General features: G+C 55.7%; 1 protein-coding gene across 1 annotated transcript in view; it reads right to left on the bottom strand.

The window, feature by feature from the left end:
* NPC1 (NPC intracellular cholesterol transporter 1) overlaps nucleotides 1-22095 on the bottom strand; it is a 51951-nt gene extending 29856 nt beyond the window's left edge. Inside the window, exons 1-6 of the mRNA XM_068165470.1 lie at nucleotides 21883-22095; nucleotides 7890-8012; nucleotides 6325-6431; nucleotides 5591-5766; nucleotides 1770-1937; nucleotides 507-756 (exon numbers count right to left, since the gene is read on the bottom strand). Coding sequence (XP_068021571.1) covers nucleotides 507-756; nucleotides 1770-1937; nucleotides 5591-5766; nucleotides 6325-6431; nucleotides 7890-8012; nucleotides 21883-21966 — 908 coding nt within the window. The 5' untranslated portion in view covers nucleotides 21967-22095. The remainder of the gene's footprint in view (nucleotides 1-506; nucleotides 757-1769; nucleotides 1938-5590; nucleotides 5767-6324; nucleotides 6432-7889; nucleotides 8013-21882) is intronic.
* Nucleotides 22096-25923: the final 3828 nt, after the last annotated feature.

The following is a 25923-nucleotide window of genomic DNA, read 5'->3' as shown; positions in this document are numbered from 1 at the left end:
CCTCTCCTCACAGGGCTGTGCTCCAGACCCCTCCCCAGCTTTCTTGCCCTTCTCTGGACACCTTCCAGCAAACATTTCAACTGAAGCCTCTCTACCAGATGAAGCCTCTCCCCAGCCCTACAGAGCCTCTCAAGTTCTCTCTCACAGAAGTGGAGATTTGTGTATTTGATCCTGTAGCCAGGGATGCTGAGTTGTGCCTGAACTGAACTGGCTTCCACACTTGCTCTCCACTGCATGCTTCTAGGTGTTAGGACATTCAACTGCATACACAAGGCTTGCAAGGTGCCACTTGCCCTCTTCACTTTCCCTCCTTTACACACACAAAGAGCTGATTTCTGAATTTCTCAACAGTCCCTTAAATCAAAATAGCTTTGAAATGAGCCTTTAAGCTTAGAGCATCTGCCACAGAACACAGCTTCTGTCTGAGCAAAGAGATCCATTCAGCCCTGAGCAAAGGAAGCTCTCAGGGCCAAGGCTTTGAGAGCTGACCATTGCCAGTGCTTTACCTGTAACACCAGACTCCAAACACCAGTGCAAAGAAGATGAGCAGAAATCCCATGTAGGAGATCCACATGATGACATAGACTGCATCCAAACCAAACAAGAGCCAAGGAGCAGGCAGGGGAGGGGGCTGAGGTTTGGGACCACAGACAATGGAGCAGTCCTGGCAGCTGCATGGTGCTGTGGAATCATCTGCAGACTCGTTGCAGCCTTTGGTGGCATTGTTCATAGGACTCATTCCATGGACAGGAACATCTGGGACAAATCACAGGTTGCAGAGCCAGTTTACTACCAGGTAAGAGTTCAGACCTTCACAAGCTTCCCAGTCAGGTGAGCTAAGCCCTTCCAGCAAAGCCTCTAGGCAGAGCAGCTGGTTCTTGCTCTTCCATCTGATGAAGCCCCACCTACAGCTGGGGCCCCCCAGCCACCTGTCAGGTTTCATACTGCTGCTGTCTGAAGCTAACAAGCCCACACTTCCATCATCCCACTGAGGGCTTGTCACCCTCTCCATCTGTTCAGACTGTGGGATGGGTAACAATTCCTTCACAAAGCCTCCTGAAGGGTCAAGGGCACTGCCCTAGCTCCCCAAGGATAAGTCCCATCCAGGTACTTCAGCTCAGGCTATCCCTCAGGGAGGTTTACAGCAAGAAACTGCACACAAAGCAGGTTCTAAGCAAGACTTCAACAGTGTCACAGAACATTAGAGGTTGGAAGGGAGCTCAAGAGATCAACAAGTCCAACCCCCTGCCAAAGCAGGATTACCCAGGGTAGACAGCAGAGGAATGCATCCAGACAGGTTTTTAAGGTCTCCAGAACAGACTCCACAACCTCTCTGGGCAGCCTGCTCCAGGGCTCTGGGAGCCTCACTACTTCCAAGCAGATATATCAGAAAAGGATAATTAGTTTGTCTTCTACTGCTCTGAGGGCCTCTGAATGCAGGCATTCATTGCTGGCACACCAGCTACAGCACACAGTGTTTCACAGAACTGTCAGGGCTGGAAGGGACCTCAAGGCTCAGCCAGTCCCAAGCCCCCTGCCATGGGCAGGGACACCTCACACTACAGCAGGTTGCTCACAGCCACCTCCAGCCTGGCTGCAAACACCTCCAGGCAGGAGGCTTCCACCACCTCCCTGGGCAACCTGTGCCAGGCTCTCACCATCCTCATGGGCCACAACTTCTTCCTCACAGCCAATCTCAATCTCCCCACTTCTAGTTTTGCTCCATTAAACATCCAAGAGACTTTGCCTTTGCAGCTTCAGTTTCTCACCTGTGAAGATGGGAGTAATGCTGAAAGGAGTTTGCCCATTGTCTTTACTGAACATGTACTCAATCCAGTTGGTTGCATTGCAGTCCTTGGCATCCTTCCCACACAGCAGGCCCAGTGCTTTGACATTACTTGATGGAGCTTCCACATCTTTGCAGGCATTGTACATTGCTAGAAGACAGAGGAGACATCAACCCAGAGTTAATGAGTGAGCATTCCAACGATTTCCAGTAATGACAGACTCCCCAAGCTCAACAACAGGCTTACAGCTGTCAGGAGGAACCACCTAAGGTACAACTGGAAGCATTGTTGCACCACTGACAGCATTTGGGGTGGCAGTGCTTTGTCACAGCTACCTTCCTCTGAGCAGGCCTCCTGAATCTGCACTCTAGAACCTACTTTACTGCTGGAGAGGGAACAGTGCTCAGCATAAAGTTTATTTCAGGGAAGGTTATGACAATGGTCCCTGGCAGCCCAGAGCCAGCTGAGTGCTGAGCTGCAGCCAGAGCAGGGAGAGCAGCAGCACAGGGAGGGGATTCTGCCCCTCTGCTCTGCTCTGCTCAGCCCCCACCTGCAGCACTGCCTCCAGCTCTGGGGCCCCCAGCACAAGAAGGACCTGGAGCTGCTGGAGAGGCTCCAGAGGAGGCCACCAAGATGATCAGAGGGCTGGAGAACCTCCCCTGTGGGGACAGACTGAGGGAGTTGGGGCTGTTCAGCCTGGAGAAGAGAAGGCTCTGGAGAGACCTTAGAGCAGCCTTGCAGTACCTGAAGGGCTCCAGGAGAGCTGGGGAGGGACTTGTGACAAGGGCTGGGAGTGACAGGATAAGGGGCAACAGATTGAAGGTAGAAGAGGGGAGGTTGAGACTGGAGATTAGGGAGAAATTCTTTGCAGGGAGGGAGACTCTGGCACAGGCTGCCCAGGGAGGCTGTGGCTGCCTCCTCCCTGGAGGTGTTCAAGGCCAGGCTGGATGAGGCCTTGAGCAAGCTGGGCTGGTGGGAGGTGTCCCTGCCCATGGCAGGGGGTTGGGACTGGGTGAGCTTTGAGATTCCCTTTCCAACCCATCCCATTCCATGAGCAGGCCACCTGAATCTGCACACTAGAACCTACTTTACTGCTTGAGAGGGAACAGTGCATAACAAAGTTCCACTCAGGGAGGGTTATGACAAACATTCAAGGCACTTTTGACCTGCAGGCCATATGACTGTCAGGTGTCTCATAACTTGATTAAAGATTACTGCACAAAGTGTACAAAGAGGCTGAATGAAAGCTTCAGCTTGGCTGTAAAACCAAAACACAACCCCAAATGGGCTTGGTCTTTAACAACAGAACAGCTCTGAGCCCTTTGTCAAACACAAAGCCAGTCCCTTCTCAAGGGCAGCAAGTACCTCTTGAAGAATCTTCTGTAGCCTGACAAACCTGGTGGCTTGTTCAACATCCCTGTGGGTGCCAGGGACAGTGGCACTGAGTGCAGCCTCAGCAGGTTTGCTGCTGACACCAAGCTGTGTGGTGCAGCAGACAGCTGGAGGGAAGGGATCCATCCAGAGGCACCTGGACAGGCTGCAGAGCTGGGCACAAGCCAACCTCAGGAGGTTCAACAAGAGCAAGGGCAGGGTCCTGCAGCTGGGTGGAGGCAACCCCAGGCACAAATGCAGGCTGGGCAGGGACTGGCTGGAAAGCAGCCCTGAGGAGAGAGCCTTGGGGGTGCTGGGGGAGGAGAAGCTCACCAGGAGCTCTCAGTGTGCACTTGCAGCCCAGAAAGCCAAGCAGAGCCTGGGCTGCAGCAGGAGAAGTGTGGCCAGCAGGGCAAGGGAGGTGATTCTCCCCCTCTGCTCAGCTCTGGGGAGACCCCACCTGGAGTCCTGCCTCCAGCTCTGGAGCCCCTATGGCAAGAGGGATCTGGAGGGGCTGGAAGGTGTCCAGAGCAGGGCCAGGAGGATGAGCAGAGGGCTGGAGCACCTCTCCTGTGAGGACAGACTGAAGGAGTTGGGGCTGTTCAGGCTGGAGAAGAGAAGGCTCCCAGGTGACCTCATTGTGGCCTTCCAGGATCTGAAGGGGGCTCCAAGAAGGCTGGGGAGGGACTGCTCAGGATCTCAGGCAGTGATAGGACTAGGGGGAATGGAATGAAGCTGGAGGTGGGGAGATTGAGGCTGGAGGGGAGGAGGAAGTTCTTCCCCATGAGAGTGGTGAAGCCCTGGAATGGGTTGTCCAGGGAGGTGGTTGGGGCCCTGTCCCTGGAGGTGTTTAAGCCCAGGCTGGATGAGGCTGTGGGCAGCCTGATCTAGTGTGGGGTGTCCCTGCCCATGGCAGGGGGGTTGGAACTGGATGATCCTTGTGGTCCCTTCCAACCCTCACTGATACTATGATACACTGTGTACAAACTTGAGCATTGTAGCTGCCAGACAGTTTCCCTACCAAGTAGCCTTTGGGCTTTCAGTATTTGGCACAAGCTTGGTTTTTCTGCTGTTAAATGTGTCAGGGTTAGCAGCTCCCAGCCACCTGGACAGATGCCCTGTTTCAGCTGAGCATTCAGAACAATGTTGGTGGCAGTGGGATGTCTCCTACCCAAAAACGAATCAGCATTCCAGCAGCTTCAAAAAGGACTTCAGCTTGAGAAGGTAGAGTTAGTTTTGTTGTGGGGAAAAAAATCCCCAAAGCACCCTGATTTGTGGGTCTTTCTGCACAGCTAACATACACTGGGCAATGGGAAACAAAAGCAGGGACCTGCTAGAGCAGGTCCAGAGGAGGCCATGAAGATGATCAGAGGGCTGCAGAACCTCCCCTATGGGCACAGGCTGAGGGAGTTGGGGCTGTTCAGCCTGGAGAAGAGAAGGCTGCAAGGGAGACCTTAGAGCAGCCTTCCAGTACCTGAAGACTACAGGAGATTTAAGGAAGCACTTCTGGGCTTATAGTTGGTAGGATGAGGGGCAATACATTGAAGCTGGAAGAAGGGAGATTGAGGAAGGAATTCTTTGGAGTGGGGAGATGCTGGCACAGGCTGGGGGTGCTGGCTGATGGCAGGCTGAACATGAGCCTGCAGTGTGCCCAGGCAGCCAAGAGGGCCAATGGCATCCTGGCCTGCATCAGGAAGAGTGTGGCCAGCAGGAGCAGGGAGGTCATTCTGCCCCTGTACACTGCACTGGTTAGGCCACACCTTGAGTCCTGTGTCCAGTTCTGGGCTCCTCAGTTTAAGAAGGAGGTTGACTTGCTGGAACGAGTCCAGAGAAGGGCAATGAAGTTGGTGAGGGGCTTGGAACACAGCCCTGTGGGGAGAGGCTGAGGGAGCTGGGGTTGCTTAGCCTGGAGAAGAGGAGGCTCAGGGGAGACCTTCTTGCTCTCTCCAACTCCCTGAAGGGAGGTTGTAGCCAGGTGGGGGTTGGTCTCTTCTCCCAGGCAAGCAGCATCAGAACAAGAGGACACAGTCTCAGGCTGCACCAGGGGAGGCTAGGAAGAAGTTCTACACAGAGAGAGTGATTGCCCATTGGGATGGGCTGCCCAGGGAGGTGGTGGAGTCACCATCCCTGGAGGTGTTCAGGAGGAGACTTGATGGGGTGCTTGGTGCCATGGGTTAGTTGTTTAGGTGGGTTGGATTGGTTGATGGGTTGGACACGATGATCTTGAAGGTCTCTTCCAACCTGGTCTGGTTTATTCTAAATGTTTCTTTTTAAGGTCCCTTCCAACCTAAACTACTCCATGGATCTCTGACTTATTGGTACTCATTTGATACCTCAGAAAAAGCAAAGAAGTTTCCTCCCCCAGCTCTTTCCATGAGGACTGCTGTGGCTACCCTGCCAGAAGGGCAGGCAAGCCCCCAGGCTGCACTCACCGTTTGCAAAGCGCTCCCCAATGAAGTACTGCAGCTCTGTAATGCTGCTTTTGTTCTCCTTGGAAACTGGATCATAGTAAGGGATGGTGCTGGTGACATTCAAGAAGTCAGACTGGCTGGGACTGCAGGTCAGCTCACAGAAGAGGTTTACCAAGTTGTAGAAGCAGGATGGGCACCTGGGTAGGAAGGGCAATCAGGTTGAGGCAAAGGTGTGAGGCACATCTAATCACAGCAAGGGGGGAACGCTCTGCTCACAGCAAGAGAACACCCTGAAGCTCTGCCAGTCTTCAAACCAGCTGTGCATCACCTTCAGCTGGTGCTTCCTACTCAAAAGCAGCATCAACATCACTCACTGGCAAAACTACCTACCTCCAACAGCAGATACAAGAAGAGATTCACTAGAAGCTGAAGGAAAACTGCTGCTGGCAGGAAGAGTTGCTCAAAACCAGGCTGAGGAGTACTTCACACCACCCTCCTCTGTAGGCTTCACTACAAACACAGCAGGCTTAAGACCAGCTATGCTAATATTTATTCTAACTCAGCCCAGACTGCAAGTAGTTGTTTCATGAAGTGCAAAACCTCCTGACATGGCCAAGGAAACCCGTCCAAAAGCCTGCTCCAATAAGCCTTGAAGGGAAGCTACCACCTCTCCTACAGCCTGCTTCAAGGCAAGTCTCACTGGGCTGTTTCAACAGGTAACAAGGCTCTGGTGGCTTTGCCCCTCATCAGCATACCTGGAGAGGAACTGCAGAGGCAGCTGCAAGTTGTTCTTCAGAGTCTGAAGCTGGTGAACATCACAGCAAGTGCTAACGTTGCCAAAGAACAAACCTGGGCAGAGCTCCTTGAAGAGAAAACAACAGCAGTGAGAGGAGGGAGGGCAGGAAGGCAAAGCTTGCTCAAGAACTCTCTGTAGTCAAGGGTTCTGCTGCAGCATGTTTCAGGGGCCAGCAGCTGTTGCTGTGGGAGATGCACAGGAAAACAGCCAGGGAGACTCTTTAGAGACAGGGAGAAGAATTACTTCTCCTATTCAAGGCATCACTTCCTTCTCAAAAGCTCCTTCTGATGATCTTTAGTCACCAGGCTCTATATATAGCCTGAGCATGGGACTAGAGAGGCCAACACACTCATCCAAGGTGAAAGCATTCCTGCAGCTTACCCTCTGGGATACCTTCTGGACAGAAGGCTCAGAAGGCAAAGTACTGACCACTAAAACCCACTGATGGGCTGGCAGAGCCATTTCACTCTCAGCTCACAGGGGAGGGAAATGCATTTGATGCAGCTGAGAGCAGCACAGCAGAAGTGGACATTGAGGCTTGGACAAGGTACAAAGCAGTAGCTGCTGAGCTACATACTGAAGTCATCCCTGCCACCAGCCAAGCCACTGCTTAACTCCACAGCTATCCCACACCTGGGAGCTCTCAGCTCTCACCTGCTGGAGGGCACATCTGGCAGCAGCAGCAGCCTGTAGCAGATGCACATTGTTCTGAGACACCCAAGCCCAGACAAGGAAATATGGCCTCACACTGGGCATGGTCAGAGACTGAACTCTGTCCGAGTTTGCTCCATTTAAATGTGTCAGCTCCTGCCCTCCTATCTAAGGAAGGGATCAGCAATGATCATCTGATGGAAAACACACCTTAGTCTTGTCCTTTAGAGATCAGAAAGGCACAAGCAGCAGCCTTCCAGTGTGTGAAAGGGGCTACAGGAGAGCTGGGGAGGGACTTTTGACAAAGGCATGCAGTGACAGGACAAGGGGGGAGGGCTTCAGACTGGAAAAAGCTGGATTTAGATGAGACATCAGGAAGCAATTCTTCCCCATGAGGGTGGTGAGACACTGCAACAGGTTGCTCAGAGCAGCTGTGGAGGCTCCAAGCCTGGAAGTACTCAAAGCCAGGCTGGATGAGGCTTTGGGCAATCTGCTCTAGTAGATGCCCCTGCCCATGGCAGGGAGTTTGGACCTAGATGCTGCTCAAGGTCCCTTCCAGCCCAAACTGTTCTAGGATAAAATGGAATGCTCTGCAGTTTGGAAAGGTCCTAGAGAAAAATCTGACTAGAGAGAGGTCAGACTAGTGAGGAAAACAAATCAATTCCATGTTGTTTGTCAGAGCTTGTGATCACTTGAGACTTCTGAGCAGAACCTGAGGTGTGTGATCACAGCTGGGGCCATACCTGAGAAATGAGAGGTAACCTGTTCTCATCAAGTTAGGAGGAGAAAGCTAAAGGTCACAGTGCAGGGCCAACAGAACTCCACAGTGCAGGGAAGGGATGCCTCAGCAGCAGACCTCCCAAAGCAGCTCACCTGTATTAAGTCATAGCCATCCTCTGGCAGTGCCACGGGGGGTCCATCATAGGCACAGTTGTATCTCTTGTCTCCAGAAGCAACTCCACATTCCCCATACCAAACACACCTCTGTGAAAGCACCTGATCAAGAGGAGACAACCAATTAACTGCAAGGACTAATTGGCAAATCATAGTATCACAGTATCAGTCAGGGTTGGAAGGGACCACAAGGATCATCTAGTTCCAACCCCCCTGCCATGGGCAGGGACACCCCACACTAGATCAGCCTGGCCACAGCCTCATCCAGCCTGGGCTTAAACACCTCCAGGGACAGGGCCTCAACCACCTCCCTGGACAACCCATTCCAGGGCTTCACCACTCTCATGGGGAAGAACTTCCTCCCCACCTCCAGCTTCATTCCATTCCCCCTAGTCCTATCACTGCCTGAGATCCTGAGCAGTCCCTCCCCAGCCTTCCTGTAGGCCCCCTTCAGATCCTGGAAGGCCACAATGAGGTCACCTGGGAGCCTTCTCTTCTCCAGCCTGAACAGCCCCAACTCCTTCAGTCTGTCCTCACAGGAGAGGTGCTCCAGCCCTCTGCTCCTCCTCCTGGCCCTGCTCTGGACACCTTCCAGCCCCTCCAGATCCCTCTTGTCATAGGGGCTCCAGAACTGGAGGCAGGACTCCAGGTGGGGTCTCCCCAGAGCTGAGTAGAGGGGGAGAATCACCTCCCTTGCCCTGCTAGCCACACTTCTCCTGCTGCAGCCCTCAGCTGCTGTGGAAGGTGTGTGCCATCATTGCAGGAGGGATTTACAGCCCAGAATGGGTAGCTCCCTGCTAGCTTTGAACACCACTGTGCACTCCACCAAGCACCTGCTAACAGCAACACATTGGTTTGAGCCTGCATGTCACCACTGGCCCCCAGCTCAGCTCACCCTCCATGCCCAGCCTAGGAGGAGGAAGTGCACTGCCTGTACTTAACAGACTATTACTTAAGAACAGCCTAAATCAATACTTGAAAAGCATCTCCAAATATAAGGTGATGTAGAACAGGTGATCATGCAAGACAATGCACACAGGAGTGGCTGGAGAGCAGCCTGCAGGAAGAGAAGGCCTTGGGGGTGTCAGCTGGTGACAAACTCCCCAGGAGCCAGCACTGGTCCCTGGCAGCCCAGAGCCAGCTGAGTGCTGAGCTGCAGCCAGAGCAGGGAGAGCAGCAGCACAGGGAGGGGATTCTGCCCCTCTGCTCTGCTCTGCTCAGCCCCCACCTGCAGCACTGCCTCCAGCTCTGGGGCCCCCAGCACAAGAAGGACCTGGAGCTGCTGGAGAGGCTCCAGAGGAGGCCATGAAGATGCTCAGGCTGGAGAACCTCCCCTGTGGGGACAGGCTGGGAGGGTTGGGGTTGTTCAGCCTGGAGAAAAGAAGGCTCTGAGGAGACACACTGTGATACTGTGAGACCTCAGAGCAGCCTTCCAGTACCTGAAAGGCTCCAGGAGAGCTGGGGAGGAACTTGTGACAAGGGCTGGGAGTGACAGGATGAGGGGCAACAGATTGAAGGCGGAAGAGGGAAGACTGAGACTGGAGATGAGGAAGAAATTGTTTACAGTGATGGTGGTGAGACACTGGCACAGGTTGCCCAGGGAGGCTGTGGCTGCCTCCTCCCTGGAGGTGTTCAAGGCCAGGCTGGATGAGGCCTTGAGCAAGCTGTGCTGGTGGGAGGTGTCCCTGCCTATGGCAGGGGGTTGGCACTGGATGAGCTTTGAGATTCCCTTCCAACCCAACCCTTTCCATGACCAGTAGGTCAAGCTGTTACCTTACAGCACCCCAGGCCCTGTGCATGCCCAGCAGGGCACTGCTTCCAGGCACGATTTCAGTTCCTCCTGCCACCTTTTAATCCTCCTTACAAAGCTGGTGACAGATTGAAAGCAGCAGCATAAAGAGGATGCTGAAACAGCACTGCACAGCTCTGCACCTGCCACAGGACACCATGGATAGTCACAGCCCCAGAGGATGCTCTCCATCACCATTGTCAAGCCTAGCTGTGCTTAGGGTGCTGGGGAAAGAGGGAACCACCTTAAAGTCTCATTTTAAAGATATTCTGATTTCAGGCCTATGGAAAATTCAGAAACCAGTGCTTTATGTACAGAGAGGAACAGAGTAGAATTAACCAGCTTGGAAAAGACCTCTGAGATCATCCAGTCCAACCTATCACCCAGCACCATCTGATCAACTCAACCATGGCACCAAGTGCCTCAGCCAGGCTCTTCCTAAATACCTCCAGGGATGGGGACTCCACCACCTCCCTGGGCAGCACATCCCAATGGCCAACAGCTCTCTCAGGGAAGAACTTTCTCCTCACCTCCAGCCTAAACCTCCCCTGGCACAGCTTGAGACTGTGTCCTCTTGTTCTGGTGCTGCTTGCCTGGGAGAAGAGACCAACCCCCACCTGGCTCCAACCTCCCTTCAGGTAGCTGTAGAGAGCAATGAGGCCTCCCCTGAGCCTCCTCTTCTCCAGGCTAAGCAACCCCAGCTCCCTCAGCCTCTCCTCACAGGGCTGTGCTCCAGACCCCTCCCCAGCTTTCTTGCCCTTCTCTGGACACCTTCAAGTCTCTCAATGTCCTTCTTGAACTGAGGAGCCCAGAACTGGACACAGGACTCAAGGTGTGGCCTCAGCAGTGCTGAGCACAGGGCACAAGGACTTCCCTGCTCCTGCTGGCCACACTCTTCCTGATGCAGGCCAGGATGCCCTTGGCCTTATTGGCCCCCTGGGCACACTGCTGGCTCATGTTCAGCTGCTGTCACCCACTACCGCCAGGTTCCTCTCTGCCTGGCTGCTCTCAGCCACTCTGCCCCCAGCCTGTAGCTCTGCCTGGGGTTGCTGTGGCCAATGGGCAGAACCTGGCACTTGGATGTGTTCAATCTCCTGCCCCTGGCCTCTGCCCATCTGTCCAGCCTGGCAAGGTCCCTCTGCAGAGCTCTCCTAGCCTCTAACAGATCAACTGCTGCCCCCAGCTTGCTGTCATCTGCAAAACCTAGTTTGGCCTCCTATCAACCAGTACAAGGCAGGCAAGTGCAAAAGGCCAGTGGCACCTTGCAAGCCTGGTGGTTTTGTTCAGTGGCAGTGACTGAGCTATCTGAACTGCTCAACCAACATACTTGGCCTGCAAGATTGAAACCTTCCATGCAGTAAGTTACTCACAGCAAAAGCTTTGAGACAGCTCCAAGGTGAATTCCTCTGCAGCTGGCCTGCCAGCAGAGAGCAGGCTGCACAAACACTGCCTCCCCCCTCTGCCAGCTCTTTGTATGGTACAGTTAGGGAGATAACTGAGCCATGTTTATCTCCTCAGCAACCTTGACCTAGCCTCTGCAGGAACACCATATGCTTACCCTGCACAGACAAACTGCTGTGCTTTGTGCTTGCCCATGAATGATGTTGTTTACAGACCAGAGGGGCCCCTGAAAGGCTGCATTCAGAGTGCCCAAGAGCTGCCCAGAATGAGAATGCCTCCACAAGATCCATCCCTGTGCTGAACACCACGGAGAGGGCTTCAAAAGAGCATCAGCAATTGTTGTTTGTTCTTTAAACCAGGGGCAATAACCATTTTCCCCTCTTCCCTTCAACTCAACCCAGGGGACAGAGCCCAGGGCATTTCTGAGAAGGGCTTGGAGCGATAGGATGAAGGGCAATGGCTTTGAGCTGGAAGAAGGGAAATGGAGACTGGAGAGTAGGAAGAAATTGTTGACAGTGAGGGTGGTGAGGGCTGGAGAACAGCATTTGGGGTGGCAGTGCTTTGTCACAGCTACCTTCCTCTGAGCAGGCCACCTGAACCTGCACTCTAGAACCTACTTTACTGCTGGAGAGGGAACAGTGCTCAGCATAAAGTTTCTTTTAGAGAGGGTTATGACACAGCACAGGTGATCATGCAAGACAATGCACACAGGAGTGGCTGGAGAGCAGCCTGCAGGAGAAGGCCTTGGGGGTGTCAGTTGGTGACAAACTCCCCAGGAGCCAGCACTGGTCCCTGGCAGCCCAGAGCCAGCTGAGTGCTGAGCTGCAGCCAGAGCAGGGAGAGCAGCAGCACAGGGAGGGGATTCTGCCCCTCTGCTCTGCTCTGCTCAGACCCCACCTGCAGCACTGCCTCCAGCTCTGGGGCCCCCAGCACAAGAAGGACCTGGAGCTGCTGGAGAGGCTCCAGAGGAGGCCACAGAGATGATCAGAGAGCTGAGAACCTCCCCTGTGGGGCCAGGCTGGGAGAGGTCAGCCTGGAGAAGAGAAGGCTCTGGGAAGACCTTCGAGCAGCCTTGCAGTACCTTAAGGGGCTCCAGGAGAGCTGGGGAGGGACTTTTGGGCTTGTAGGGATAGGATGAGGGGCAACAGATTGAAGGTGGAAGAGGGGAGGTTGAGACTGGAGATTAGGAAGAAATTCTTTGCAGTGAGGGTGGTGAGACTCTGGCACAGGCTGCCCAGGGAGCCTGTGGCTGCCTCCTGCCTGGAGGTGTTCCAGGCCAGGCTGGATGAGGCCTTGAGCAAGCTGTGCTGGTGGGAGGTGTCCCTGCCCATGGCAGGGGGCTGGGATGATCCTTGAAGTCCCTTCCAACCCAATCTAGGCTCTGATTCTATGAAAGTCCCTCACTATACAGCAGGTCCTAAAGCCACTTGAAGCATCACTCACCCACCCAGCTCACCCTTTCCTTTCTCTGCTCCAGCCTTTCTTGCAGCCGAACCTACAGCCAGCTGCTAAGCACCAGCAGATTCTCACAGCCAAGCTGGAGAGCAGCCTTTGAGACTGCGCTGAGTGTCTGCCACCAGCACAAAGCAGTTTCCCACAGCTTGGGGACTAGTGACACAAACTCCACTGCAAGTTGGTTCCTGCATCAAATGGAGGCTGTGCAGCCCCCAGTTCTGAGAGCAAACACCCTGCTAGAGGGGAAAGAAGGCAGCTCCATGTCTGTGTCAGAGGTGACTTCAGCATCTCTTGAAGCAGCAGCACAGACTCACTGCCACCCTTGCCAAAGGGCAAAGAGCTGCTTGTGCTGCCTGGGAGAACAGGATTGAGGAGGTTTCACTTCCAGGCTGGTTCCATAGTCTAGAAGAGACTTCAGGGGGCTTCTCTTCCAGGCTGGCTTCCACACTTAGTCCAGATGAGACTTCAGGGGGGCTTCTCTTCCAGGCTGGCTTCCAAGCTTAGTCCAGACTAGACTTCAGGGGGTTCTCTCTTCCAGGCTGGCTTCCATGCTTAGTCCAGACTAGACTTCAGGGGGCTTCTCTTCCAGGCTGGCTTCCATGCTCAGTCCAGACTAGACTTCAGGGATTTCCACTTCCAGGCTGGCTTCCAAGCTTAGTCCAGACCAGACTTCAGGGGGCTTCTCTCCCAGGCTGGCTTCCACACTTAGTCCAGACTAGACTTCAGGGGGTTTCCACTTCCAGGCTGGCTTCCATGCTTAGTCCAGACTAGACTTCAGGGGGCTTCTCTCCCAGGCTGGCTTCCACACTTAGTCCAGACTAGACTTCAGGGGGTTTCACTTCCAGGCTGGCTTCCATGCTTAGTCCAGACTAGACTTCAGGGGTTTTCACTTCCAGGCTGGCTTCCATGCTTAGTCCAGACTAGACTTCAGGGGGTTTCCACTTCCAGGCTGGCTTCCATGCTTAGTCCAGACTAGACTTCAGGGGGTTTCACTTCCAGGCTGGCTTCCATGCTTAGTCCAGACTAGACTTCAGGGGGTTTCCCCTTCCAGGCTGGATTCCAAGCTTAGTCCAGACTGGTTTGCAATCACACTTTCTATGAACACCTTCTGTAAAGCACTTTTTGTGCCTCACTAAGCCTTAATTTTTAACCCCCACAAAATTATCAGCCTAACTCTTTCCAGAGAAGCTCAGCTCCTTCCAGACTGGAAAATGTGGTCACAAAACACTTGAAGACACTTCTTACATAGAACCCCCCCCCCCAAGCTCACTCAGTTGCCTGATAGTGCTCTTGTTTTAAGAGTGCTGTCTGTATCTGAAGGCAACACATCCCTGCTTATGCCCACAGACACAAAACACGAGCTGTATTGTGTCTATAAATTTACCTGCAAAGCCTTTTGCCTGGTCATGCATCAAAACCCCCCCCGACCACACAAGAACAGGCCAGATGAGGAGCTAGCTTACACTTCTATCTGGATAAAGAAGTCAGGACCCTATTACTGAAGTTCCACCCAACAAAAACCCCAGTGGAAAAAGCAACATAGCATCACAGAATCATTGAGGTTGCAAGAGACCTCCAAGATCATCAAGTCCAACCTTCTGCCAAACACTATGATCCAAAGTGCCACAGTTACTCAGTTTTTGAACACCTCCAGGGATGGGGACTCCACCACCTCCCTGGGCAGCCCCCTGACCACTCTTGCAGCAATGATATTTTCCCTTATCTCCAACCTAAACCTCCCTTGTGAAACTTGAGGCTATTTCCCCTTGTCTTGTCATTACTTGAGTGAAGAGGCCAACAAGAGCCTCACTGCAAACCTCCCCTCAGGTAGCTGTAGAAAGCAATGGAGGCCTCCTCCCAGCCTCCTCTTCAGGCTAAACAATCCCAGCTCACTCAGGCTCTCCTCACCAGCCCTGTTCTCCAAACCCCTCACCAACTTCACTGTCCCTGTTTACCCTCTTTAGAACAGCTGGACACAGCACTCGCCCTCAGCTCCCCTCCCAGGAGGGCACTTGGAGCTAGAACTTCAAGCCTAGAGTACTGCTTCAGTAGTAACACTGCACCTTCAGAGACAATGATGAGCAGAGGGCTGGAGCACCTCTCCTGTGAGGACAGACTGAAGGAGTTGGGGTTGTTCAGTCTGGAGAAGAGAAGGCTCCCAGGTGACCTCATTGTGGCCTTCCAGGATCTGAAGGGGGCTCCAAGGAGGCTGGGGAGGGACTGCTCAGGATCTCAGGCAGTGCTAGGACTAGGGGGAATGGAATGAAGCTGGAGGTGGGGAGATTCAGGCTGGATGTGAGGAGGAATTTCTTCCCCATGAGAGTGGTGAAGCCCTGGAATGGGTTGTCCAGGGAGGTGGTTGGGGCCCTGTCCCTGGAGGTGTTTAAGGCCAGGCTGGATGAGGCTGTGGCCAGGCTGATCTAGTGTGGGGTGTCCCTGCCCATGGCAGGGGGGTTGGAACTGGATGATCCCTGACTGATACTATGCTACAATCTAAGATTGGATGTTTATACCACAGCCTAGCAGGGTCTCAGCAACAGAAGCCTGCCTGTGTTCCCTGAACCTGATCCTTGATTTACAGTGGTTGAACCAAATCCACCAAGTTAGTTGAAGCCAGCAGGTAAAAGTCACCAGCACAGCTCTCAGCCATTAACAAGCCTACAGCATGCTCATCACTGAGTCAGCCACAAGCCATGGGAGGGGTGCTGGACTCCTCAGGTTCAGGCAGCATCCAGGGATACTACCAGTAACTGAGTAACTACTCCTTTACCACTGATAAGATCCAGCAGGAGGCTCTTCTCTAAACCCCCTTCCAGTAAAAGCTAGATTAAGTCAGGGCAAGATGAGTACTTTGCTCCTTCCATTCTTTAAGAGCATTCCTGCCCTGCTAGGAAGAGATAGGGATGAGTAAGTGTGGTTGCAAATAGGTCAGTGAACAAAGCCACTGCTTGAAGAGTCAGACTTTCAAGTCACCTGTGATCTGGGTGAGCAATCACCCTTCTCAGATGGGTGAAAGCCCTCCCAGCCCCACCTAGCAGAGACAAAGATATGCTGAACCCAACAAGGCAATGTGCCCCAGACCTCATGGGGTTGGGGCTTTGGTTGGGTTTAAAAACAAAACATGGAGCTCTCAGAAGTGATTTTAAAATGGGACTTTCCTGAAGAACTTTACAAAGCAACTGCAAGATCACCTTAGGTTAAGGCTGCTCCCTCCTGCCCCCACCTTGGTTTAGAAACCAACTGGAACTACCTAACAGCAACCTTCAGACCATGCCCAGAGTTCGGACCTGGAGGGGGAATCTCAGCTCAGGACTCCAGGAGCCCTTAGAGAACTTGAGTAAAGCCTTCAACACCTGAGCAAAGCCTTCCACCACATCCTGGTCTCCAGGCTGGTGACACATGGGTGTGATGGGTGACCACCAGATGGATACAGAACTGGCTTGCTGGCTGCACCCACAGAGTGGCTGTCCATGGCTCCATGTCCCAGGGGAGGCCAGGGACAAGCAGAGTCCCTCAGGGATCAGTCCTGGCACCAGGCTTGTTCAACATCCCTGTGGGTGCCATGGACAGTGGCACTGAGTGCACCCTCAGCAGGTTTGCTGATGACACCAAGCTGTGTGGTGCAGCAGACAGCTGGAGGGAAGGGATCCATCCAGAGGGACCTGGACAGGCTGCAGAGCTGGGCACAAGCCAACCTCAGGAGGTTCAACAAGACCAAGGGCAGGGTCCTGCAGCTGGGTGGAGGCAACCCCAGGCACAAATGCAGGCTGAGCAGGGACTGGCTGGAAAGCAGCCCTGAGGAGAGAGCCTTGGGGGTGCTGGGGGAGGAGAAGCTCAGCAGGAGCTCTCAGTGTGCACTTGCAGCCCAGAAAGCCAAGCAGATCCTGGGCTGCAGCAGGAGAAGAGTGGCCAGCAGGGCAAGGGAGGTGATTCTCCCCCTCTGCTCAGCTCTGGGGAGACCCCACCTGGAGTCCTGCCTCCAGTTCTGGAGCCCCTATGACAAGAGGGATCTGGAGGGGCTGGAAGGTGTCCAGAGCAGGGCCAGGAGGATGAGCAGAGGGCTGGAGCACCTCTCCTGTGAGGACAGACTGAAGGAGTTGGGGCTGTTCAGGCTGGAGAAGAGAAGGCTCCCAGGTGACCTCATTGTGGCCTTCCAGGATCTGCAGGGGGCTCCAAGAAGGCTGGGGAGGGACTGCTGAGGATCTCAGGCAGTGCTAGGACTAGGGGGAATGGAATGAAGCTGGAGGTGGGGAGATTGAGGCTGGAGGGGAGGAGGAAGTTCTTCCCCATGAGAGTGGTGAAGCCCTGGAATGGGTTGTCCAGGGAGGTGGTTGGGGCCCTGTCCCTGGAGGTGTTTAAGCCCAGGCTGGATGAGGCTGTGGGCAGCCTGATCTAGTGTGGGGTGTCCCTGCCCATGGCAGGGGGGTTGGAACTGGATGATCCTTGTGGTCCCTTCCACCCCTGACTGATACTATGATACCTTGCACATGATCAAGTAGGGACATTTCACTACCATTAACATGCTGCCAAGGCTCCCTTACAGCTTTCTGGCTCCCAGGCATCATCCCTTGGGATACAACTAACAATCCAGCAAACACCTCTACTGCAGCCTATGTTTCCCTACCAGCACATGGCAACAGACCAGCTCCCCTCAGTGCTTCCAGCAACGTCAGCCATCACCAACAATGAGCATGGAGCTGTGAAGCAAACAATGATGACACTGTGCACAGACACAGCAGCTGTTTGTAGCCTTGCAAATACCAGATGACAAGTGGGCATTGTTTGGCTCTCCAAATTAAGATTACCAACGCAGGGAAAAGGCATCAGACACAGCCACTTCCCCTTCCTCCATCGAGGATGGGACATCTGGGATCTTGCAGGGCAGGCAACCAGCACACACTTTGCCTCCCCTCCCTTCATGTGCAGCCCACCTGGCACTTCAGAGCTGCTGCTGCCCAGAAGGCTGAGAGATGGAGCTCTAGGGAATCCCATTGCCACCTTGCCCTCAGTAAATGGCAGGACTGGTTTGTGGGAACAGCTGACCAGGACAAGTTTGCAGAGCTGCACAGAAGTTGCACATCACCCCACAGCCCTCCCAGGGAGGGAGGGGAGGTCCATGAACTGAAGGTTTGATTCTCACTTTGCCTCTTCCAGTAACTCCTTTGGAGACAGTCAGTTCCGAGTCAAGCTGCCAAGGCCCTGTTGCTCATAGGTAAGGGACTGCTCCCTTTCAGGCAGAAAAATCATCAGCTACCCTGGGTGGGGCAAGCCAAGCCCCAGTCCTGGAGTTACCCAAGCACACTGTGTGTGTGACAGGGAAGTCAAGCTCAAGCAGCAGGAGAAAGTTGCCACGATGGTGATGGTTCAGTGTCTGAGGGTGCTAGCTGACAACCAGACACTTACTGCATGCTGTGCCAGGAAGGACAGGGCCCCAGCTGGCAGCTGGCTGCAGCTTAGGCCATCTGCACCCAAAGGCTTCTGATCACCTGCAAAGGGCTGGGAATAACACTGCACAGACTGCTTTGCCTACTGCCTAGTAAAGCACTGCTCAGTTCCACCAACCCTTCCCTTCACTCACCTCTCCCATCCTGACAGGGCTTCCTCCCTTTCCAGCCAGAAAGGCTATGAACAAGTCACTCCTGATTTTCCAGCAAGCAGCTTCAGTGGTTCCTGCCTTGTTCTGAAGCTATGCTGCCATCCTTGCCAAGCCAGCTGCTCCACAGGCATTTCAGAACCTGGTGCTCAAGGTCAGGTTGGCAGCTTGGCAGGTCTAAGGCTGAGCAGCTCCTGCCGTCAACACCTTCCCACAGGATCTCAGAAACCAAACATCCCACAGCCTGGGATCCCAGCTGCTGATAGGAACCCTCTGCCCAGCCTTGCTTAGCCACCAGTGTGACACCTTGTGTGCCCTTAAGCACACAAGATGCCATCCAAGAGATCAGGATGTTCACAAGAGAATAAAAAGTTCCAAGCCTTCACCTTCCTGTCAGGCCACATCCAGAAATGGGACTAAAGCAGCCATGTGGGTCTCAGATGGTGTTAATGGGTAGTTAATTATCATTAGTTAGCTGGCACAAGTCTCATACTATGCACCAGAGAGAAAGATACAACTTCTATGGGCTGAACTCTTCAAGTTTAATGTGCAAGTGTTACATAGGGGAAGGACTTCACCCTGGAAAGCCACTCCAGCCCACTGGCTTCTTGCCACAGGAGACAGACAAGATACAGCACTCTGGTTTATACACAGCACAGCCAGGAACACATCCCACTGCCAGTGTCCTTGAGGGGAAGAGCAGCCCCAGCTCCACAATGCTTCTCTTCCACAAACATCCAACGCTGCACAGGCTCAGCAGGACCAGCTCCTCTTTCAAAGCTAGCAGGGCTCACCTGGGGGAGTGTTGGGCTGCAGGGAGGCCTCAATGGCCAAAACAATCACATTTTGCCTGCTTACATTACAGAACTGAAACCTGCAGTTGGAGTCAGCTGTGCCCTGTTGACCATTCATGGACCACAAAGCCACTAAGTCTTAATCCCCTAAATCTTAAGGGAACTTGTTTCAAGCTCCTCTAGCTCAGTATCCTCCTGTCACCTAAAGGACAGCATCCTGTCTTTTCCTTGCCAGCCTAGGACATGCCTCCTTGCTACAAGAGAGTGTATCTCTCCACAAGCATTGCATAAAGGAGTGTTGGTAAGGTGTGACATCCACTACCTACCCACCTGGAGATCATGAGTCACTGCTAAGCCACCAGCTTCCCCAGGGGTAATAGAGGAATGAATTTCTAGCTCTCTTGAAGCTCTTTAAATGTTGTTTGAAGAGGACAGGAGGAGAACCACAGCACACAGACACACACACACTCATGACAAACTTGAGTTTAAAAAGGGCCAAGCATAGAACTTGACCTACAAAGTATGCTTCCAAGTCAGTTAGAAAGGGAAAGAGCCCCAGCACCAAGGCTTACAAAACACTTCTTGTTTCTCTGGAGGAATGTGGAATATCTCACTGCTATCTTAAAGGCTGGGAGACTGGGGCTGGTTTAGTCTGGAGGAGAGAAGTCTGAGAGGACATCTGATCAATGTTTAGAAATATCTGAAGGGTGGGGGGCAAGAAGGGGCCAGGCTCTGCTCAGAGGTGTCCTGTGGTCAGACACAGGGTAATGGGGACAAACTGGAACTCAGGAAGCTCCAGCTCAACACGAGGAGAAACTTCTCTGGTGTGAGGGTGCTGGAGCCCTGGAGCAGGCTGCCCAGAGAGGTTGTGGAGTCTCCTTCTCTGGAGACTTTCAAGCCCCATCTGGATGTGCTCCTGTGTGACCTGCCCTGGCTGATCTGGCAGGTGGTAGGACTAAACCCTTCAGAGGTCCCTTCCAAGCCCTACCACTCTGCGATCCCGGGCTCCAGCCCAAACCAAGCGGGACCCTGCGATCGCGGGCTCCAGCCCAAACCAAGCGGGACCCTGCGATCGCGGGCTCCAGCCCAAACCAAGCGGGACCCTGCGATCGCGGGCTCCAGCCCAAACCAAGCGGGACCCTGCGATCGCGGGCTCCAGCCCAAACCAAGCGGGACCCTGCGATCGCGGGCTCCAGCCCAAACCAAGCGGGACCCTGCGATCCCGGGCTCCAGCCCAAACCAAGCGGGACCCTGCGATCGCGGGCTCCAGCCCAAACCAAGCGGGACCCTGCGATCCCGGGCTGCAGCCCAAACCAAGCGGGACCCTGCGATCGCGGGCTCCAGCCCAAACCAAGCGGGACCCTGCGATCGCGGGCTCCAGCCCAAACCAAGCGGGACCCTGCGATCGCGGGCTCCAGCCCAAACCAAGCGGGACCCTGCGATCGCGGGCTCCAGCCCAAACCAAGCGGGACCCTGCGATCGCGGGCTCCAGCCCAAACCAAGCGGGACCCTGCGATCGCGGGCTCCAGCCCAAACCAAGCGGGACCCTGCGATCGCGGGCTCCAGCCCAAACCAAGCGGGACCCTGCGATCGCGGGCTCCAGCCCAAACCAAGCGGGACCCTGCGATCGCGGGCTCCAGCCCAAACCAAGCGGGACCCTGCGATCGCGGGCTGCAGCCCAAACCAAGCGGGACCCTGCGATCCCGGGCTGCAGCCCAAACCAAGCGGGACCCTGCGATCGCGGGCTCCAGCCCAAACCAAGCGGGACCCTGCGATCGCGGGCTCCAGCCCAAACCAAGCGGGACCCTGCGATCGCGGGCTCCAGCCCAAACCAAGCGGGACCCTGCGATCGCGGGCTCCAGCCCAAACCAAGCGGGACCCTGCGATCGCGGGCTCCAGCCCAAACCAAGCGGGACCCTGCGATCGCGGGCTCCAGCCCAAACCAAGCGGGACCCTGCGATCGCGGGCTCCAGCCCAAACCAAGCGGGACCCTGCGATCGCGGGCTCCAGCCCAAACCAAGCGGGACCCTGCGATCGCGGGCTCCAGCCCAAACCAAGCGGGACCCTGCGATCGCGGGCTCCAGCCCAAACCAAGCGGGACCCTGCGATCGCGGGCTCCAGCCCAAACCAAGCGGGACCCTGCGATCGCGGGCTCCAGCCCAAACCAAGCGGGACCCTGCGATCCCGGGCTGCAGCCCAAACCAACCAGAAGGTTATACTTCCTCCCCCCCGCCCCCACCGAAGTTTCACAGTATCACCAAGGTTGGAAGAGACCTCAAAGATCATCAAGTCCAAACAGTCCAACTTATTGTAGCCTTTAAAAAGAAAGCTGCACTCTTAACAGGGGCACATCGGTGAGCAGCAGACTTCACCACGCACACCACCGCCTCGGGCAGCTGTCACCCAGCACCAGCAGCAGAGACACAGAAGCCTCTGGCCGAGCATGTGACCGGGGGCCGCTCACATGCGAGGGGCATTGCATAACCGGGCACAGCACGGGACCGGGCAGAGGCTGCGGGCAGCTGACCCCAGCACGGCCGCAGGTGCTCGGGGCCGGGCTCGCTGTCTCCCAAGGGCTGTGCCGCACACCTGCCTCCCTCCGGCCCCCAGCCGTCCCGCCCGGCGCCTCCTCCAGGGCATGCGGGCACGGTTAGCGAGAGCCCCGCCGGGCACAAGGGGAGGACGGCGCGGGGCCCCGCTCGGGCTTCGCGCTGCCCCGAGCTCAGCGGCCTAAGCCGACCCGCCCCCGTCCCGCCAGACCCCGCCGGGAGACCACCGGCCCGGGCAGCGCCTCCCCAGCCGCGCCGAGCCCTGGGGCAGCACCTGCGACACCCCCTCCCCACGGCGGCCACCCGCCGCTCCCTCCCGTCCCGACGCGCCGGGGCTCGGTCTGCCCGGCGCGGCACAGCCACCGCGCAGCGCCCGCCGAGAGCGACTCACCCGCGCTGGCGACAGAAGCAGCAGCAGGAGGAGAACGAGCAGGCCGAGGCCGCCCTGCCCGGGGCTGCCTTGCAGGCTCCCCATGGCGGCACGGGCAGGGGCGCGGAGAGCGCTGAGCCCTCGGCCGCAGCACCGAGAGGCGGTGAAAGGACAGCAGCAGGAAGAGCAGACGAGAGGCGGCCGAGGAGCAGCGGCGGCCGCGCAGGTCCGGAAGAGACGCTCCGCCCAGCCGCTCCGCCGCCCGCCCCTTCCAGCAGCGGCGGGGGGGGGCCGCGCCCGTGCGCCGCCAGCCGCCACCGCCGCCCGCCCCCGGCACCGCCTCCCTCCGCAGCGGGGCGGGGCGGGGCCGCGCCTCACGCCGCGGGCGGGCCGCCGCTCGGGGGCGGCGGGCGTGGAGCCGGGGCGGCAGCGGGGACGGTGCGGGCGGGACGGTGCTGGAGCCAAATTGTGCCCCGGGCGGAGGCGCAGTCCCGGCGGCCGTGTGCCGCCTCGGCAGCGAGAAGAGCGCAGTTCACAAGTGTCAAAGTCACTGCTCGAATCCCGGCTTTGACCAAAGCGCCTTAGTTTTCCCTTCAGAGCTCCTAACTCGCTGTTCCCCAGCGTGACCCGGGCAATCCCGAGCGGCTGCAAGGAACCGCAGCCTGCGCTGGGCTGCCCGGCAGGAACGGCTCTCCCGGGGTCTCCGAGGAGCAGCCTGAGAGGGGATCTGATCAATGCTCAGCAAGAGGCAAAGGCAGGCATCTGGGGCCAGAGTCTTGGCAGCGGTGCCCGGTGACAGGACAAGGGGCAGCATGCACAGACTGGAGCCCAGCTGCCACCTGAACAGGAGGAGAAACTTCTTTGGTGTGAGAGTGCTGGAGTCCTGGAGCAGGCTGCCCAGAGAGGTTGTGGAGTCTCCTTGTCTGAAGGGGTTTCAAAGCCACCTGGACTTTGTGATCCTGGGCAAGCTGCTGTGGGTGATCTGCTTTGGCAGGGGCTGGACTGGAGGATCTGCAGGGGTTGGACTGGAGGATCTGCAGAGGGACATCTGGAGGTGTCCCTCTCGCAGCCCCACCGCGCCGGGATCCTGTGTGTTGGGGCAGGTGAGCTGTGCCAGCAGAGGTGCTCTTGCCAGGCTGGCACTGGATGGCCTGCCCCATGCTGCAATCGGCAGTTTGGGAAGTGCTGGTTGCACTCTGCCTCTCCAGCTGGGATCTGTCTGTTTGGGGTCAGTTCGTGTGGGAGCTGGCTGGGAGGAGGCACTCCAAGAGCAGGATGCGACTGGCTCCCATGCAGCCTCTCTGTTTCCCCACAGCTGCATTGCCTCGGCGGGAGAACAGCTCCCGTTGGGCACCGGGATGAAGTGTGCCGTTCAGCTGGCATTGCCATCTGCTGACAAACACGGGGGCTGGTCTTGCTGCCACTGCTCGGCCAGGCACCTCCAGAGGGGCACATCTGATGTTCTCCTGAAAGCAGAATCCGATGGATCAGGAGGGCTCAGAGAGCTCTCTGGTCCTGTTTCGAATAGCTTCAGAGATGGAGATGCCACAGCCTGTTTGGGCAAACTGTTCCACTCTGTCCACTTAGAGGAAAATGCTGTTTTAGAATAGAATATAGAATAGAATAAACCAGGTTGGAAGAGACCTTCAATATCATCACGTCCAACCTATCACCCAACACCACCTAATCAACTAACCCATGTAACCAAGCACCCTGTCAAGTCTCCTCCTGAACACCTCCAGTGATGGCGACTCCACCACCTCCCCGGGCAGCCCATTCCAATGGGCAATCGCTCTCTCTGTGTAAAACTTCCTCCTGACCTCCAGCCTGAACTTCCCCTGGCGCAGCCTGAGACTGTGTCCTCTTGTTCTGGTGCTGGCTGCCTGGGAGAAGAGACCAACCTCTGCCTGTTTACAACCCCCCTTCAGGTAGTTGTAGAGAGCAATAAGGTCGCCCCTGAGTCTCCTCCTCTCCAGGCTAAGCAGCCCCAGCTCCCTCAGCCTCTCCTCACAGGGCTGTGTTCCAAGCCCCTCACTAACTTCGTTGCCCTTCTCTGGACTCGTTCCAGCAAGTCAACCTCCTTCTTAAACTGAGGAGCCCAGAACTGGACACAGTACTCGAGGTGTGTCCTAACCAGTGCTGTGTACAGGGGCAGAATGACCTCCCTGCTCCTGCTGGCCACACTGTTCTTAATGCAGGCCAGGATGCCATTGGCCCTCTTGGTTGCCTGGGCACACTGCAGGCTCATGTTCATCCTACCATCAACCAGCACCCCCAGGTCCCTCTCTGCCTGGCTGCTCTCCAGCCACTCTGACCCCAGCCTGTAGCACTGCATGGGGTTGTTGTGGCCAATGTGCAGAACCCGGCACTTGGATGCATTTTCCTCTGTCTAGGGAGATTTCCCCATGCTCCAGCTTCAATCTGTTGCCTTTTGTGCTGTCATTGTATCTGACTGAGAAGAGTGTGACTCTCCCTTCTCCAAACCCCCTGCACTCCTTTGGTAGCTTGGAGAAGATGTGCCCAGGGCCAGCTTTCTGCTTCAGGCACAATAGTCTTTCATATCTTTACCAATGATTTGGATGCAGGGATCAATGCACCCTCGGTGAGTCTGCAGATGACACAAAGTTGGGTGGGGGTGTTGATCGGCTTGAAGGTAGGAGCACTACACAGGGACCTGCACAGCCTGGATTGGAGGCCTGGGGTCAGTGGTATGAGGCCAAGTGTTCTCCTGCTTGCCTGGGAGAAGAGACCAACCCCCACCTGGCTACAACCTCCCTTCAGGGAGTTGCAGAGAGCAAGAAGGTCTCCCCTGAGCCTCCTCTTCTCCAGGCTAAGCAACCCCAGCTCCCTCAGCCTCTCCTCACAGGGCTGTGCTCCAGACCCCTCCCCAGCTTTGTTGCCCTTCTCTGGACACCTTCCAGCAACTCAACACCTTTCTCAACTGAATGCTCCGGGCTTGGGACAGAGTGGCTGGAAACTGCCCAGTAGAAAAGGATCTGGGGATCCTGGCTGGAAGCAGTGCCCAGGTGGGCAAGAAGGCCACCAGCAGCCTGGCCTGGAGCAGCAATGGTGTGGGCAGCAGGAGCAGGGCAGGGATTATCCTCCTGTGCTGGGCACTGGGGAGGCCACAGCTTGAGTGCTGGGTTCAGTTTTGGTCCTTTCACTCCCAGAAGGACCTTGAGAGGCTGGAGCAGGTCCAGAGAAGGGCAACCAAGGTGGGGAAGGGTCTGGGGAAGAGGTCTGGGGAGGAGCAGCTGAGGGAGCTGGGGGTGTTGAGTGTGGAGAAGAGGAGGCTGAGGGAGACCTCATTGCTCTCTGCAGCTCCCTGAGAGGAGGCTGCAGTGAGGTGGGGGTTGGGCTCTGCTCCCAAGTGCTAGGACAAGAGGAAATGACCTCAAGTTACACCAGGGGAGGTTTAAGTTGGATATCAGAAGAAACTTCTTCCTTGAAAGGGTTCTCACACACAGGGATAGGCTCCCCATCCCTGGGGGTGTCTAAAGATGAATAGATGTGGTGCTGAGGGATATGGTTTAGCACCAGACTTGGTGGAGACCTGCTTTAGAATCCATGCTTGTAAGCACAGCTCATGTGCTCCAGCAGCCCCAGACACCGTGGTGGCAGCAAATTGTACTTGCACTGTGTGCCAGAGGCTGGCTTTTTGTTCTGGGGAGCCCAAACCTGGACACAGTACTCCAGATGCGGTCTTGCAAGTCCCAAAGAGGGTGGAGCAGCACCAACCCTTGACCTATTGGCTGCTGCCTTGCTGGTCCAGCCTGCTGACTCAAGGTTCAGCACCTTGCTCACCCAGCCACTCTCTCCTTTCCTGCCAAACTACTTTCCATCTACTTGCTGCCCAGCTGCTACTTTCCCATGGGATTGTTCCATCCCAGCTGCAGGACTTGGCATCTGGCAAGTGCTAGACAAAGCCAGAGCAGTTAACTTCACCCTGTGTTTTAATTGTCATGTCATAAGTAAACCTGTTCAGCACTCAGCAGTCATTTGAAAGCAGGGGACTGAGTTGCCACAGTTCCTAGGCACTCCACGTGGGCACAGGGTGCTGTG

Source organism: Melanerpes formicivorus, unplaced genomic scaffold (genome assembly GCF_026170545.1).
Source record: "Melanerpes formicivorus ecotype bairdi unplaced genomic scaffold, bMelFor1.0.p_v2 SCAF_89, whole genome shotgun sequence".
Classification (NCBI taxonomy): Eukaryota; Metazoa; Chordata; class Aves; order Piciformes; family Picidae; genus Melanerpes; species Melanerpes formicivorus.
The sequence above is the reverse complement of the archived record's forward strand: the minus strand, read 5'-3'. Positions and strand labels throughout refer to the sequence as shown.